At 52.3% G+C, this 17,070-nt stretch overlaps 1 protein-coding gene across 5 annotated transcripts in view; it reads right to left on the bottom strand.

The window, feature by feature from the left end:
* Positions 1 to 16,185, bottom strand: part of FBXL20 (F-box and leucine rich repeat protein 20) — a 45,187-nt gene extending 29,002 nt beyond the window's left edge. Inside the window, exon 1 of one of the 5 annotated variants that reach the window (XM_054088223.1) lies at positions 16,075 to 16,185. In XM_054088223.1, coding sequence (XP_053944198.1) covers positions 16,075 to 16,116 — 42 coding nt within the window. In that variant the 5' untranslated portion in view covers positions 16,117 to 16,185. Of the gene's footprint in view, positions 1 to 4,678; positions 4,802 to 10,765; positions 10,928 to 13,997; positions 14,087 to 16,074 lie in introns of those variants that run through there. The other 4 variants (XM_054088222.1, XM_054088224.1, XM_054088225.1 and 1 more) reach the window with 4 other exon arrangements.
* Positions 16,186 to 17,070: the final 885 nt, after the last annotated feature.

Genomic DNA, 17,070 nt, shown 5'->3' on the forward strand with positions numbered 1-17,070 from the left:
GAAACAAACCTTGCTTTACTCGAGGGAGGAAGCTGCAGGTTAGCGAGAACCTTGCGAGAGAGACCCCTGCCCTGATACGGTCTCAAAAGAGAAACTTTGTGCTCGAGCTTTCAAGCTCCTGGATTGACCCCGTCTGGAGAGAACAATACCTTCAATTGAGTTGAATGTCCTGTGGATGGAGAGATTAAACCTAAACTGAGATTCTTCATCTATCTCTTAAAGTAGATGATAACAAAGGGGTACTTGTGGGCTGGCACTGACTACAGGAAGGTATCACCTGCGGCGTTACTGCGGGTTCCACCAACGTCTCAGTTCTGCGCAGGTACCAAAGCACAAGAACTTGAAAATCATAGAATCATGGAATGGTTTGGGTTGGAAGGGACCTCAAAGCCCATCCAGTCCCACCCATGGGCAGGGGCACCTCCCACTGGATCCGGTTGCTCCAAGCCCCATCCAACCTGGCCTGGAACCCCTCCAGGGATGGGGTACCACCACTGCTCTGGGCAACCTGTTCCAGGGCATCATCAAACAAGCACAGGGCAACCAGGTTGGAAGGAAGAGCTACAAGAACAATCGAGGAGCACTTATGTCCATCAATGGGACATTATTGAAGACGTGGGCACAGCGGGACTGGTTTTCCTAACAGAAAAGGACGCAGAGTGCTGCAAATTGGAGCCTAAAGAGAAAGCGTTACAGTGTCCACATCGTTCTCGCAGCAAATTACAAAAGCACGGAATCATGGCATGGTTTGGGTTGGAAGGGACCTGGAAGATCATCCAGTTCCAACCCCCCTGCGATGGGCAGGGACACAGTCATAGTGGCCAACAATTTACAGATCTGAAACGGACTTCTGGAGCAGCTAAAATGATGCAAAAGCAGGAGAAGCTTCTCTTTTCTGAGGAGTCCTAAGAAAAACAACAAAACCTCCTGAGCTTCTTGAGGAAATAAATATAAAAGACTTGGTGTTGTCTTGCCGTGGTGAAAACTCAACGACCACACAACTCCCCTCCTGCCTGAGGGAGGAACGATCCGGGCGATCTGTGCAAAGACTGCCGAGAGCTTCCAGTTAGAAGCACGCTCCCAGCGTTTCCAAAAGCAAAGCAAGGGACAAGGAGAACGAGCTTTAACTTCATTAATAAATTTTCTCTTTAACCTCTAGAACAACCAAGCTTGGATCTTCCCAAGCTGCATCCCTGGTAAAAAACTACTGCTGGAATTACAGTGTGAAAAGGCCGCTTCTAATTGGTTGATTAAGCGGTCTGAATCGATTTAGCCGTATGTATGCAAAGCAAATAAACCCAGCATCAGTGAGGTCACTTAAGTGGCAGAGGATCAGATTAAGAGTTAAAAAAAGGAAAGTAAGACCTCGGTGGCTTACGGAGCCGTACGCCAAGCTCGCCGACAGGCACCGCTTCTCCAGGCAGCAGCTATTCCGGACCCAAGCATCACTCCAACCCCACCACGTCCCAGAGAAACCACCAGGGCTTAGGGGAAAAAGCAGGAGCGCTGCTGCAAAGTCACTTTTTAACACGCTCCAATCAGCGATAAACTGAGCAGAGAATAACGCCACCGGTCCAAGAGAACACCAACCCAATGCTTTTAGAGTCAAGACTTAAAAGCCATGTTTCCAAATCACACTTTGCTTTTTAATCATCTCCAGATGCTGAAGTGGAACACGAACTCTCCAGCATCCTCCCTCTAAACGTCACACAAGAAAAAGTGTTGTTTCCCCCCCCCCGCAGATGCTTTTATCACTTCCCACCAGGAGATATCACACGTTAGCAAGTCCTAAACGGCTCACTGGACGGGCAACTCCGCAGCCCGTTTTGCAGATAATTAAAATGAAGCTTTTGCCATTTCCCCAGCTGACACCAAGTCCGTGAGGGCCGTTCTGGGGTGGAGGAGCACCTCCTTGAGTCGAAGACTGCGTCCGGCCTCGGTGATGGATGCTACCTGCTGCTCGGCAGATAATAGAGTACCACAGTGGGGTGGGACAGGCGCTGGGGAAGCAGCCAATGCACATCCGTGGTCTGGGACCGGTTCATCTAATTAAACGGCTTAGCTGATCAGCTGGGAAATTAAGGAAATTCTGGAGAAAGCTCTAACGAAGGAGAAACGCAGAGGAATTATTCATGGCAAAAAAGGAGACACTGATTTTTCTTCCCTCAGTTACAAGAACAACAGCAGAAACACAGTTCTGTCCTCTTTCCCATCACAGTCCAGGTCAGAATTTTACATCTGAACCACCCATATCACAAGGAAAAAAAATCAAATCGGAGAGCAGCAGGAGGCTTCCAAAAAGGAACCGGACCAGAAGAGAGCAGGCAAGGGCAGGAAGTATCAAAACAGAGATTGCAGAAGCCGCCAGACAAGCCTTTTCTGTCTCATCTGCATCGGCAACAGAGCTTTGTCTGAATTCAGACTGCACCGGGGGAAGGCAGGCAAGCCTCTGCCTGTTGTGAACCGAGACTGCTCATCGAGGACCTTCAGCCTTGCGCAAAAAAACACAGCTAAACGGCTTCTGCCCATTCCGTTGCTCAGGAGAAAAAGCTTACCCTGATCCAAGTGCAAACCACAGCCTTAAAGTGCTTTTCTGTAGCAGCCGCTCTTTGCTCAGTGTTCCACGAAAGGAGCGTTTGGGGTTTTTGTCTTAATAAAAGTCCTTGGACCTATGAAAATAACATCCAGACCCAGGATAGGTTTGTGGGAGAGCCTCAGCTCCGGCATTCCCCTCTTCTGGAAGGCTGTCAGGTACCAACATACGTCGCCAGAGCAATTTTCCCAAGTCTTTCCTCAAACCTTGGTGCCCAGATGGGTGAAAACAGGCTGAAAACGGGAGATGTTGCTACGCCGTGGCAGCATGCGTCGCTAGTTAAATGTACCAAGGGACATTTTGATCCCCAAAAGTCCATACAAGAATAAAACTAGTCTGAAAAAATGTTAGAGGCTATTCCACACTTCCAGGGTTTCAAAATTACTTCTAGGAATGAAAACTAAATGACCCAAGTTTGCTTTTCCTAACATCTCTTAACACGCCCAGGGAGGGGGTCGAGTCGCCTTCCCTGGAGGTGTTTAAGGAACGGGTGGATGAAGTGCTTAGGGACATGGTTTAGGGAGTGTTGGGAATGGTTGGACTCGATGATCCAATGGGTCCTTTCCAACCTGGTGATTCTGTAAGCTAAAAAGAAAAGGTCTTGCTGAGCAAACATCCTATAACCCAGAATTACAGACTAGAATCATGGAATGGGTTGGGTTGGAAGGGACCTCAAAGCCCATCCAACCCAAAGTATTCTATGATCCTATGAAAAGATACAATTCCCGCAGTGTCCTGCCGGTGTCACAACCCAATATGTGATTATTATTTGTTTTAATAACTCCTCCTTTGCTTTTCAGACTATTAAAAGTTTGGAATATTCAAATAATATCCTAGCATTCATCTTCTGCATTGACTATTCCCACTATTCCGACTCGGAGCACGCGGCCCCATCGCAGCCTGCAGCTTCATCGGCCGCAGGCTCTGCTCCCGGCGCACCACACAGAGCTGCTATTCAGGATTTGGTGGCAGCCGCTCATTACAGGGCACGGCAACCCCAAGTGGGTCACGGCTGTGACATCAGCACAGGAGTGGGATGACAGCAGCCGAGCGCGCCGGGGACGGCGGCGTGTAATGACCGGTGTCCCTGCACCAGGAACGCCCCGGCGTGCCCCGCGCTCATCACACATGCAAAAGAGGGACCTCAACCATAGTTGATGCAAGCTCCGAGTGAAGCAACCCTCGGCAGGCAGGCGATAGTTGAGTTAAAACACAAAGTAGAGCATTGTGTCATTATCGCAGCCATTCATTTGGCCTTGGAGCACCTCCGGCATCATGAGGAACCAGGCACCAAACGCCGTATGAGCACGAGACTCGCTCTGGCTCAGGTCTGGGGCCACCACGCCCTGAGCAAGCAGATACGGGCGGGGTTTAAAACATAAATGAGGTGTCCACGCGTTGGATGGATTCAGCTGCTGTGTGCACGGATGAACGGCGCGACTGATCTTTACTACGCGACACCGATGTGTGGCTTTGGCAACGCCAATGCAGAAGGTGGCAAAGCCCACATCTACTGCTCCTCTCCCAAAATCCAGACTTCATAGATATTTAGCTATATTTTCATAGAATCATGGAATGGTTTGGGTTGGAAAGGACCTCAAAGCCCATTCAGTTCCACCCCACGCCATGGGCAGGGACACCTCTCATTGGATCAGGGTGCTGAAAGCAAGTATAAACACAACCAGCAACACGTTTCATGTCTCTACATCAAGCAAACTTCATGCAAAATCCACGGGACAGAATGAAACCTACACGTCGCCTCTTAAAAATCGATAAAATATTAGGAAATATTATAATTCTAAAATACCGCAGCTTGTTTAACACGGAACGGTGCGAGACAAACTTCTCATAGCAGCTTTCCAAAGACAAAAGACAAAGTTAACCATGTGTTGAGGATGAAGCTTTAGCTGCTTTGCATGACATGGTTGGTGTCCGCGCTGCGACGACGCAATTCTGGCTCATATTGAGCTTCTCATCGCCCAACGCCCACAAAATAACGTCAGCTCACCCAACTTATTCTGCAGCAGCAGCAAAACTTTCTCCGTTGAGAAGAGCGTTTTCTCTAACAGTTTCTGCAACACTTACATCTTTGCTTCCACACCAGTTCTTCTCCGCGCACCTCCAGCTCCACCGAATCCACAACGGAACGAAGCTGCCTCTCCCGGCTTCCAGAGAGCTGGAAAAATGCCTCATGCGTTGCTCCGGTCCCGGCTCCACGCAGGCTCTTGGCCGCGGGTTGGCAGCGGGAGGGGGCAACGCTTTCCTGTAAATGTCACATCTGGCCCTGGTTTGATTTTATTGTTGGGAAGGGCTGGAGGGTTGTTCCCAAGAGGAAGAGAAGTTTGGTTTTTCACTTTTTTTTTTTTAGAAAAACCCACTTGAGAAGTTTCTCAATGACTTATTTCAACATTTACAGCTTACTGGAAGCGATCGGGAACGTTAATGTACAGAATAGAAAACACATTCGGTTTACATTACCCTAAATGCTCAAACCACTCCCCGTTAGCAATTCTGATGTCACGGGCGGCGTTTTGAAAAGAACGGCACTTTACTCACCCGACATTCCAAGAAAGACTTTCCACTAGAACAGCAGCAGGGACTTTTTCCCCAATAAAGCACAGTTTAGACATAAAAACGCACCAAACCGCCGTGCCTGGACCACAGCAAGCAAAGAAAACCACCACCCATCTCCCCAACATATCCTTGGCACGGGATTTTGCCCACTAACGAGACGAGAGTTGATTTGAAGCACAACACGGATGCCCCACAATTCACCTCTAAGCTCCACAAACGCTCACACGCAGGTCTGAAGCTCCGAGCAGCTCCAATGCTGCAGCCTCCAAAGCGATCAACCTGGGGTGCTACGGCCCAGCACCACCACGAACCTGCCTTGCCGACAAAGACGGGCGAATTTACCAGTAAAAGGTTTTAAGGTTGACCACAAGGAGTCACTCGCTTTCGATTTCGCTGTTCGCAGAGTTTGTTTCTGCAGAAAAGTGCACGTTGTGGGCACTGAGGTGGGAAGGAGCAGTTCCTTCAGCAGGACACAGAGAGGTGGGTGTCTTCAAGGCCTTTATCATAGAATAGTTTGGGTTGGAAGGTTAAAGCCCATCCAGTTCCAACCCTCTGCCATGGGTAGGGACACCTCCCACTGGATCAGGCCATCCAACCTGGCCTTGAACCCCTTCCAGGGATGGGGCAGCCACAATTCCCTTGGGCAAACTGTTCCAGGGTCTCACCACCCTCATGATGAAGAAAGCCCTCCTTATGTCTAGTCTAAATCATCCAGAAAAAGGACTGAAGAACTCAAGTTAACAGTAAGATGTTCAGTTGGACAAGAAAAGCCCATCAACGTTAACCCAATACCAAGTAATTGTCCATGTGTGTACTTGCTACAAGCCGACGCCGGCTGCAGACATCAGCCAGGGTGGGAATATTCCCCACACCACCAGGTTTTAACCCAAGCTGCGTCCAGCAGCAGCTCAAGGAGGGGGATGGTTGGGCTTAAAAAATAGCTAAAACCCACATAAGGCTTAACTTTAGAAGCATCGGTGCCAACGGCCGAGCACATGGTGTTAACCCAGATGCAGACTTTGAACTCCAACACGTTTCTTCTAGAGCGGAAAATTCAAAGCTTAACGGGGGAAAAGGGATGAAGTTGATTTGGAGCTTTAGGAAACTGGAGGCTGCGAGGCCGGCAAAGCACTCGAATGAGCTGTCGCACCCAGAGCCGCTGTTAATGTTCGCTCCAGTTAAAAACACCCCCGGGTTCAGTACATCCAACCCTTTGAGAGCGAAGATTGAGTGTCTCAAACGACCCTGAAGCACCAACAGAACACAGGGGGCACGGACACCGTCCAGGGGAAAGAAGGAAAGGAAAAACATGGATATCCATATTCAGTTCAAAACTCAACCAACCTAGAGACATCCATCGGGCCGTGGGAATCATAGAATCATGGAATGGTTTGGGTCAAAAGGGATCTCAAAGCCCATTCAGTTCCACCCCACGCCATGGGCAGGGACACCTCCCATTGGATCAGGGTGCTGAAAGCCAGCGTAAACACAACCAGCAACACGTTTCATGCCTCTAAATCAAGCAAACTTCATGCAAAATCCACGGGACAGAATGAAACCCACACGCCGCCTCTTAAAAATCTATGAAATATTAGGAAATATTATAATTCTAAAATATTCCAAAGACAAATTAAATTCCAAAGACAAAAGACAAAGTTAACCATGTGTTGAGGATGAAGCTGTTGTTGAGGTCTAGAGCTCATAGTCCTTTGCCCACAAACACTGACCAGACCCTCCACAACCACAGGGCACCGAGCGACTACAACCAAGCTGTAATTATTAAAGAGCAAATAAGGCGTTCTGGAAACTGTTTTTAAGGTCGGAAAGGTGGGGAATCAGCAGTTGCCACCATAAATGAAGGATTAGAGACGTAGCCGGTGTGTTTTGTCACTTTACATCCCCACCCAATCTGTGTCATCGAGACAGATTTACCCTCAGTGCTATCAAAGAGTCTTTTGCTGTTCTGAAGTGAAAGAAATGAAACATCTGTGCCGATTTACTCAAAGAGTTTAAACCCTGACGCGGCAGAGGTGCCCCGTGAGGTGTTCTCCAGCTTTCCAGCGCTGGCTTACATCCAAAAACCTATATTCCTGGTAGCATTTATCCCACTTTTAGCAGGGAGATGAACCAGCCCAGCACAGAGATGTTGAAACATGAGAAGACACACGCCAAACCCAGCTCACAGCCTCCAATCTCAAAAGAGAAATCAAGAGAAACAGGGAATTCATCCTGTAATTCCTTTGGAGAAGCACCGTGAAGCTCTGAAGTGACTTCTTGAACGCTGTCACCACACTCAAACACCTCACCTCTAGTTCCACCCCTTCTGGAAAATGAATTCTACCGCTCTTACGGGGCTCCAACAAGTGAAACGTGGACTCCAGGCATCAAAGTTTGGTTTGGAGGGCACCTTCGCAGCACAGAATTTAGGGAAGCGGGAATTCAAGTGACCAGAACTGGAAGTGAGTTAAAAATGATGCTGTAAAGATCCATCACATGGCAATGACGGTGAGATCCAAGGTTCTTCGGAGGAGATGATACAAAGCATGAAGCTGTCTCCATCCACAAGCAGTTTGGATCGGGTGGATTTTCCTTCCAGCCTTCAGTTACACAAGGACTTCTCTTTTTAAAACCTCCCCATCCAGTTTAATCTGTGTTAAATCTCCAAGGAAAATCGCTGGCTGTCAAACAAAGCCGCTGCTGTGACGAGCTCCATCGTCAGCAGTCGCGATGCTCCGGCATCCTCCGGCAGCGGTTGTGGCAGTCAGAGCAGTGATCTCCTGCACCAATTCACCCGGTCGGCCTCTGCTCACACCCAAGAGTGACAAAGCACAACCAAGACGGAGGAGACCATGGCCAAAAAGGCTTCCTATAGGCTTAAATAGTCCTAAAAACAGCTCAATGGGCGATTGACTCAATGGACACTGTGGGATGGCTTCTTCCTCAGCTGTCTGTTGCTTTGGAAAAGCCTTCATTTCTGCTGGACAGGGTAACGATCATAGAAGCGTTGAATAGTTTGGGTTGGAAGGGACATCAAAGCCCATCCAGTTCCACCCCTGCCATGGGTAGGGACACCTCCCACTGGATCAGGGGCTCCAAGCCCCATCCAACCTGGCCTCCAGGGATGGGGCAGCCACAACTTCCCTGGGCAAATTATTCCAGTGCCTCAACACCCTCAGTGAAGAAATTCCTCCTTCTGTCCAGTCTAAATCTGCCCCTCTCCAGTTTATCCCCATTCCCCCTCATCCTATCCCCACGAGCCTTTGTGATAGCCCCTCCTCAGCTTTCTTGGAGCCCCTTCAGGTACTGGAAGGTCATTCTAAGGTCTCCTCGGAGTCTTCTCTTCTCCAGGCTGAACAACCCCAACTCTCTCAGCCCGTCCTCGTACAGGAGGTGCTCCAGCTCCTCTGTGCAGCCTAATGCTCTTCAGTAACAAACCCAAATACATCACCTTCTCCTCCTCATTTTTTTGAATCAGCAATGCTGAAAGCATGAGGGTGAACAAATGATCGATAAGCCCGACCAAAAAAATCAAACCTGTGACAAAGCACCATCAGCACCTCTGACGTCGCCGTGTAACGCAGGAACCGCCACGGAGGAGAAAGTCCTCAGGTGATTTCTGTGCAAATACACAAGGTCGTGTTGTTGCGTTCGAGAAGTAAAACTTCAAAGTCAGACGTGCAGGTGAGATACTGGATGACTATTTCTGATTTAAGAAACACTATTTCAACTGCAAGCACCACTATAGGTGTTTTTTAAGGATGAGAACCCGCTGTCAGAAGGTCCACGTGCTCCTTTTTGTTCATCGGGTTTGTTCTTCTCTCCTAGGCTTGGCTCCAAAAGTTTTCCACAAAGAACACATCCCACAACTACACCTTAAAAGCGAACACAGGGAGCTTTTAATTGCAATTTAAGACACAAGCAGCACTTGCCACCCTCGGCATTTCAGTCACCCGACTTCTCCCAGCTGCCACAGGAGATGCGCATCCCAGCGGTTCCACAGGGAAGAGCTTGACACCGCCCAGAAGACTCCACTTCATCGGCTTTGCCTTTACCAGAAGTTGTATTTGGTCTTGGATGAGAAAAACCCTTCCAAAAGCATCAGCGATAGCTGCACATCCCAGAACAGGAGAGGTCAGAGGAGCTGGGATTGTGCGTAAAAGAGACGCGGGCGGGCAGCGAGGAGAGAACACCCCACGCGTGCTGTCATCAAAGCTGGGTTGGGCTTCTCCTTTTTTTAGCTCCATTAAAAACCTCAACATCCAGCGAGCGGTCATGGGGGTATTTTATGACCTATTACAGATATTTGACTTAAAATGATGCTACTTTCTCGCACACGCCCTCTGAGGTTTTAAATAAACACCACTGCCCGTGAAAACAACAGCTGAGACCAACACAGGAGGAGAGTATAAATAAGACGAGGACTTCCTGACTTCCTGTGGACAAAGTCTATGGTGGGGACAGCGCTGTTAAACACCCACTGGGGTTTTATTTCCTTTTTAGAAGCTATTTTAGCAGGGCAGCGGTTTAGTGCAAACACCCTTTGCATGGATTTAGGGGAAAACCAAACCCCAAACCAGGGACACACTTCAATAAATAGCACAGGAAGGACATGGAGCTGTTGGAGCGAGGCCAGAGGAGGACACGGAGATGACGCGAGGGCTGAGGCACCTCCTGTATGAGAACAGGCTGAGAGAGTTGGGGTTGTTCAGCCTGGAGAAGAGAAGGTTCCAAGGAGACCTTAGAGCAGCCTGAAAAGGGGCTCCAGGAAAGCTGGCGAGGCTCTGGATCAGGGAATGCAGGGAGGGGATAAATGGGAACGGTTCTGAGCTGAAAGAGGGGAGATTGAGATGAGATTTTAGGGAGAAATGTTCTCCTGTGAGGGTGGGGAGGCCCTGACCCAGGTTGCCCAGAGCAGTGGTGGCTGCCCCATCCCTGGAGGGGTTCAAGGCCAGGTTGGATGGGGCTTGGAGCCCCTGATCCAGTGGGAGGTGTCCTTGCCCATGGCAGGGGGTGGAAATGGATGGGCTTTGAGGTCCCTTCCAACCCAAACCAACCTGTGATTCTATGATTCTACGGATATTTTCAGCGACTCTAGCTCTCCACGTCCAACCCAAGGCTCGGTACCGTTCAAACAAGCTGCTTTGAGAAACAAATTTCTTACAGCTCTTCCCCTTTCCAGAGCTGACAGTTCTGCATTACTACAAATGAGGTTTTTTTCACTGCTGGGTGGTGTTCAGCTCTCATACAACTGACGAGGACGGTACTATTGGTGTATACTCTTATAATAATATACTCTTATATACTCTTATAAATATATAATATACTCTTATAAATGTATAATCAGCAGATGGGGTCTCAAAAACCCTCCCCGAGACGAGGTGGGAAGGGCACTGGGCGAGTTTGCCACACATAAAAGGACAGTTGGTCTGAAAGCGGAGCTGATGGATCAGCCAATCCAGTCACACAAAGTCCACAGCCGTGCAGGGAAAGGTTTCCTACGGTATCAATAAGGCTACAGCCCTCACTGGTTGACTTTCATAATGGCATGAGTCAAGTGAAACACAGAGCACGGTACCCAGCAGCGAAAACAATAATTACCTGATCTCTCTCAGGCTCCAATTAATAATGGTATCCAACACAAACCGAGACCTGCCCGCGCATACAGGCTCTCCGACTCCCTTTCCTGTTACGCCAGCCGCGATGCCAGTCGGACACAGCCCAGGCAGGCAGGTCCCTCTCCCTGGGAATACACATCGTCCCTGAGCAGCAGCTGCTCCGACGACAGCTCCAAGCCAAACCCCTGTGAGGAATCATAGAATAGTTTGGGTTGGAAGGGACCTTAAAGATCATCCAGTTCCACCCCACTGCCATGGGCATGGACACCTCCCACTGGATCAGGGGCTCCAAGTCCCATCCAACCTGGCCTGGAACCTCTCCAGGGATGGGGCACCACCACTGCTCTGGGCAACCTGGGCCAGAGCCTCACCACCTTCATGGTGAAGAAATTCACCATGGGAATTCCGGCTCCAGCACAGAGGAGGCGTTCACCCCGCTCGCCGCTGCCATATCAACCGCCCAACACAACACACGGCTCTTCCCATAGCTCAGCCTGAACGAGGGATGAATCCTTATTGGTGGGTGCTGCCCCAACATTCCTCACTGCTCAAGTGTCGCCAAGGGATGGGGAGGAAATACAGGTTTTCTGGTATCTCCATTGATATTTCCTGCTGGAATTACTGCTCGCCAGAGCCAACGTTTCCACGGTTGACCAACTCGCAAGCACAACTCCTTGCAGAGGAAGAAGGAAGAAGATTCAGCTCTGGAGTCCTCAGCACAGGAAGGACATGGAGCTGTTGGAGCGAGGCCAGAGGAGGCCACGGAGATGATCCAAGGGCTGAAGCACCTCCTGTACGAGGACAGGCTGGGAGTTGGGGTTGTTCAGCCTGGAGAAGAGAAGGCTCCAGGCAGACCTTAGAGCAGCTTCCAGGACTGAAAGGGGCTCCAGGAAAGCTGGGGAGGGGCTCTGGATCAGGAAGGGCAGGCACAGGGCAAGAGGGAATGGTTTGGAGCTGCAAGAGGGGAGATTGAGACAAGATCTCAGGGAGAAATGTTCTCCTGTGAGGGCAGTGAGGCTCTGGAACAGGTTGCCCAGGGAGGTTGTGGCTGCCCCATCCCTGGAGGGGTTCCAGGCCAGGTTGGATGGGGCTTGGAGCCCCTGATCCAGTGGGAGGTGTTGGATCCATGGCAGGGGTGGGACTGGATGGACTTTGAGGTCCCTTCCAACCCAAACCATTCTGTGATTCTAAGGAATAAGAACCAGTGCCCTGGGAAGGCAAAGAGGCTCTTCAAGAGCAAGGCACCGGTCAATCAGGAGACGACATCCCCTCCTCTTTGCTCCTATTTGGCTGTAGCTCATCACATATCGGGTGATATGTATGCATCACATATGTAGGCATCACATATCGGGTACGAGAGGCAGCAGAGAAACCCCAAGTACCAACCAGGACCGTGATCCGTCGAGGCACGTTCCATATTAAACTCACACCACAGAAAATTAAGAGTCAATCTGGGTAATGTTTTCCCTTTTTGTCTGCTTTGCTATGGCAAGTGGTTATTTTCTCTGCGGTGGCCACACCTCCTGTAAGGGACCTGATTTAGAAGACATTCAGCTGGGCACGCCGGAGTTCATTCTTTCACTTACAAGAGAGTTCCATCCCTCCTGGAAGGACTGACTTACATATCCCTCCCCCTAGATCCCGGATCCAAGTCAGATTTAAGAACCTCAGCCCATCTTTTATTCCTACAGTCAAAAGAAATGATTATTAAAGCCCACCTAGATTGGATTTTAAGACTCACCTGGCAATACTAGTTCACAAATCAGTTTATGCGGCTTAACAAGAGCCAATAAACCAAGCTTGAAAACCTCAAACTCCCCCTTGATATTCACTTAAAGCCCAAACCACGATATAAATCAGTTATGACTCTGGATCAAGCGATTTCTGCCCCACCATACGGCTCGTTCCTGCCAGCCAACACGTTCCTGTACAGCAGGAAGATGACAAGCTCTTTTCTCTAAAGCACAGCTGAATTCCTACCCCCCACTGAAAAATAAACCCGTTTATAGGTGAACACGTTAATATTTCAGCTTTTCAGACCAAAACGCCTCATTAGAACCCCATGTATTTAAAGGAAGAGAGTTCCAAAGGCGGCTCTGGCAGGATATATAGGTGAGTGGGTCAGAGATAACCGATGCAAAGGATAATAAACCATACCCTCGATTTAGTAACCAAAAGACATCCCAGAAACAGGCTCGTGGTTAAAGGCCCTTCTTGCAGCTCAAAGTCAGCCTTCACACAACGCATTTGCTCTTCCTCTACAAATACAGCGTAAAACCCACCCCAATTTAGCCCTTTTTGAGCATTTTACTTATTTTCCGCTTGTCTATTTTTCACCGTCGAAAGAAAATAACGCGCAATTCCAGCAAAAAAAAATACAAAAACAACACCCAAAGCAAAGCAAACAAAGCTCTTCCCCCCCCCCTCCACCCCCGTCGGAGCTGAGTTAATCTCAGTTTGGCACAACCCTGACCGAAAGCTCTCCCGATATCTTGGAACAAACTCTGGGATTTCAAGACAAAGGCCGAGTAAGCAGAAAAGGTCGTTGCGCCGTACGAGACGTCCCCCCCCCGCCCCGAAGGCGACTACCAGTGTGGTTTTCATTTCTCACTTTGCTCTGTAAGCGATTAAAAAACCCTCTCGGGAAAAAAAACGCATCAAGAAGAGACCGAAGAGGAAAACCAACCACCCTGGATAAAGCACAAGCTTTGAGGTCTGAGCCCCTCGGCTCAGTTCGATGCTCTTTATGTGCTTTCCACCAGCAATCCAAAGCAGATTTAAGAACCTCAACCCATCTTTTATTCCTATAATAAGAAGAAATAATTATTAAAGCCCATCCAGGTTGGATTTTAGGATCACCCAACGACAACAGTTCCCCAATCAGTTTACGCGGCTTTAAGGAGAGACAATAAACCCAGGCTGAAAAAGCCAAACTCCCCCTCGTTATTCGCTCCTTATTCAAAGCCCGAAGCAGATACGATATACGCGAGTCACGACTCGGAATCAAGAGGGTTTTGCCCCCCGAGAAGGCAGGAGGCAGCGGGGGGCCCCCCTCAGCCCTCGCCATCCCGAGGTAAGGCGGTTCCTGGCATCAACCACCGCTCTGGGAACGTCAGTTAACCCGAAGAGCCGCGGCTCCGGCGGCCGAGAGGGATTTGAGAAGAGGAAGGAAGGAAGGAAAAAAAATCACTTCACGGGCAATATCACCAACCCACTTGTTTTTCTGCACCTTTCTCAGCCTCAGGGCCAGTTTCCTGCGGAATTCCATGCTGTTCCTTATGGAAGCTGCCACTCTTCCCGTTGCCATTAACCAGTGGTTTCCCCTGACAGCATTCCCGTCCTCTCTCCGTGACGAGGGGGGACGCAGCCACAGCCTTACCGTTCCGGGCTCTTTTCCTCCCGCGTCGTCCTCCAACACAACCAGAATGGGGGAAACAAGAAGGGGGACAGGGGGGCTATTTCCATCCTCCGGGGGCAGCCGCGATGGGGGGCAAATCCCGCGCCCCGGGAAGAGGCTGCCACAACAATGCAGCAGCTCTGGCTCCAAACCCCGCTTTGTGCCATGGGCTTTGAATAGATCTTATTGTTTTCCCCTCTGCTCCTTCGGTCTCCTCCGGCCTTCGCCTCCCCCAAATCACATTTTTCCTGGTTATCACCCCAAAAAGATGCACCGGGACCACTCTCCCCCCCTCCCCGTAGTTTTCCAGGCTCCCTTTCCCATCCCCTTGGTCCATCGGCAACTCCGCAGCAACACGTTGGCAGCTCTCCCCCCCACCCCCCCTATGCACCCCTATGGAAGTTTATATCTGAGCCCCCCAAATGGGGTGGGGAGAGGAGGTTCACCACAATACCCCCCCCAAAATGTGGGGCAGAGCCCCCCCCATCACACACACACACACACCCCCGGGCTCCCCCCTGCCCCACTCACCCCCCCACTCCATGATGAGTGGTGGTTGGGATGGGGTGGGGGAGTCTCACCTCAACACACCCCCTACGCTGTGGGTCAGAGCACCCCATCGACCCCCTCTACAGCACCCCCAAACCCCCCCCCAAGCTCAAGGGCCACAATAAGCAGATGCTGCGGAGGGAGGAGCTCACTCCAAACCACCCCCCCTCAATGTCAGAGACCCCCTACATCCTGTGCAGGCCTCCCCCTGAGCTGGTTCCTAGGGTGGGGGGGACTCACCCCAAAACACTCCCCCCAAGGGTCAGGAGCCCCCAGTGCCCCCCAACACCATCTGCAGGGCTCTCTTCACCCCCAAGCCCCTCCCTGGTGCAAGGCTTCCCCCCTCCCCAAGCCACCCTACCCCACTCACAGAGCCCCCCCCCCAAGTCCCCCCAGTCCCAGGGATGATATGAGTGTTTGCCAGAGTGGGGTTCCACCCCAACATCCCCCCCCAAGTCAGACCCCCCCCTCTCTGCAGGGGTCCCTCTGTGAGGGCTCAAGCTCTCCCTCTCTGCAAGACTCCCCCAACACTACCCCCCCCCACTCACGCAGACCCCCTTGCCCCCCCTCTCTGCAGGTCACCCCAATGCCCCCCTAAGTCCCTCCCTTTCTGCAGGTCTCCCCCAAAGCCCCCTGACCCCATTCACACAGCCCTCAATTGCCCCTCCTTTCTGCAGGGCTCCCTCCAACCCCCCCCCCATTATCTCCCCCCTTATCTCCCCCCTTTCTGCAGGGCTCCTTCCAAAGCCCCCCCTCAATCCCGCCCTTTCTGCAGGGCTCCCTCCAACCCCTCCCCTTATCTCCCCCCTTATCTCCCCCCTTTCTGCAGGGCTCCTTCCAAAGCCCCCCCTCAATCCCCCCCTTTCTGCAGGGCCTTCCAAACCCCCCCCCTTATCTCCCCCCTTTCTGCAGGGCTCCCTCCAAAACCCCCATCCCTTATCTCCCCCCTTTCTGCAGGGCTCCCCCCAAAGCCCCCCCAATCCCCCCTTTCTGCAGGGCTCCCCCCAAAGCCCTCCTCTTTATCTCCCCCCTTTCTGCAGGGCTCCCCCCAAAGTCTCCCTCTTTATCTCCCCCCTTTCTGCAGAGCTCCCCCCAAAGCCCCCCCAATCCCCCCTTTCTGCAGAGCTCCCCCCAAAGCCCTCCTCTTTATCTCCCCCCTTTCTGCAGAACTCCCCCCAAAGCCCTCCTCTTTATCTCCCCTCCCTGCAGGGCTCCCCCCAAAGCCCCCCTCACTCACACAGCCCCCCCTTTGCCCCCCCAGCCCCTCGTTGCGGGGGGATTGGGGAGGTTTCCCTGTCCCCCAGCCGGGGGGGGCCGGGCATCCCCCCCCTCGTCCCTCTCCTCACCTCAAAGCGGCTCTTGGTGACCCCGTTCATCTCCCTGCGCATGGCGGGGCCGCCGGGGGGGGACAGGAGGAGGAGAAGGAGGCGGTGGGGGGGGATGAAGGCAGGCGGGGAGGGGGGGAAAGGGGGGGACAGGGGCTCCTCGGGCTCCGCCGCCGCCTCCGGCCTCAACTTCAACCCAAAACAAAAACACTCGGCACCTGCCAGCAACGAGAGCGCTTATTGGCCGCGGGTGGGGGGAACGGGGGGGGGCGGGGACACCGGGAGAAGGGGGGACACTGGGAGAGGAAGGGGGACACTAGGACCGTGGGGGGGTCGGGAGGGGTACACAGACACTGGGACCGCGGGGGCAGGACGGGGGAGGGGGACACCGGGTCTAGGGGAAGGGACGAGACGGGGGGGACACTCGGACCGGGAGGGGGACAGGGAGAGGGGGGGACACACCGGGGGTGGGGGGCACCCCCCCTCCCCGGGGGGAAAGACACGGGGGGGAAGAAGGAAAGACACTTGGGCAGTGCGGAGGAATGGGGGGACACGCCCGGGCTGGGGGGGGGGCTCCAAGAAGGGGGAGGGTACACCGGGACCGGAGCAGAGGGACAGACACCGGGGCGGGAGGGAGGAGTGGGACACGGGGAGGAAGGGGGGACACCGGGAAGGCGGGGGGGAAAGGAACAGGGGGACACGACACACCGGAGGACAAAAGAAGGGGGGGGGGGGGGGGCGACACAGACGACACCGAAACTGGAGCGGAGGAACAGACACCGGGGGGGGGGGGGGAACACGGGGAAGAAGGGGGGGACACCGGGAAGGGGGGGGGGCACCGCGAACAGGGGGGGGGAAAACGACACACCGGGGGTGGCGGGGACAAAAGAAGAGGAGGGGGGGACACCGGGAGGGACGAGTGACATCGGGGGGAGAGGGGGGTACACCGGGGGGGGGATACACCGAGGTGGGGGTGAACATCGGGTGAGGGGGGTACACCGAGGGGGGGTGAACACC

The sequence above is a fragment of the Cuculus canorus genome, chromosome 25 (assembly GCF_017976375.1).
Source record: "Cuculus canorus isolate bCucCan1 chromosome 25, bCucCan1.pri, whole genome shotgun sequence".
In the NCBI taxonomy this organism is placed as follows: Eukaryota; Metazoa; Chordata; class Aves; order Cuculiformes; family Cuculidae; genus Cuculus; species Cuculus canorus.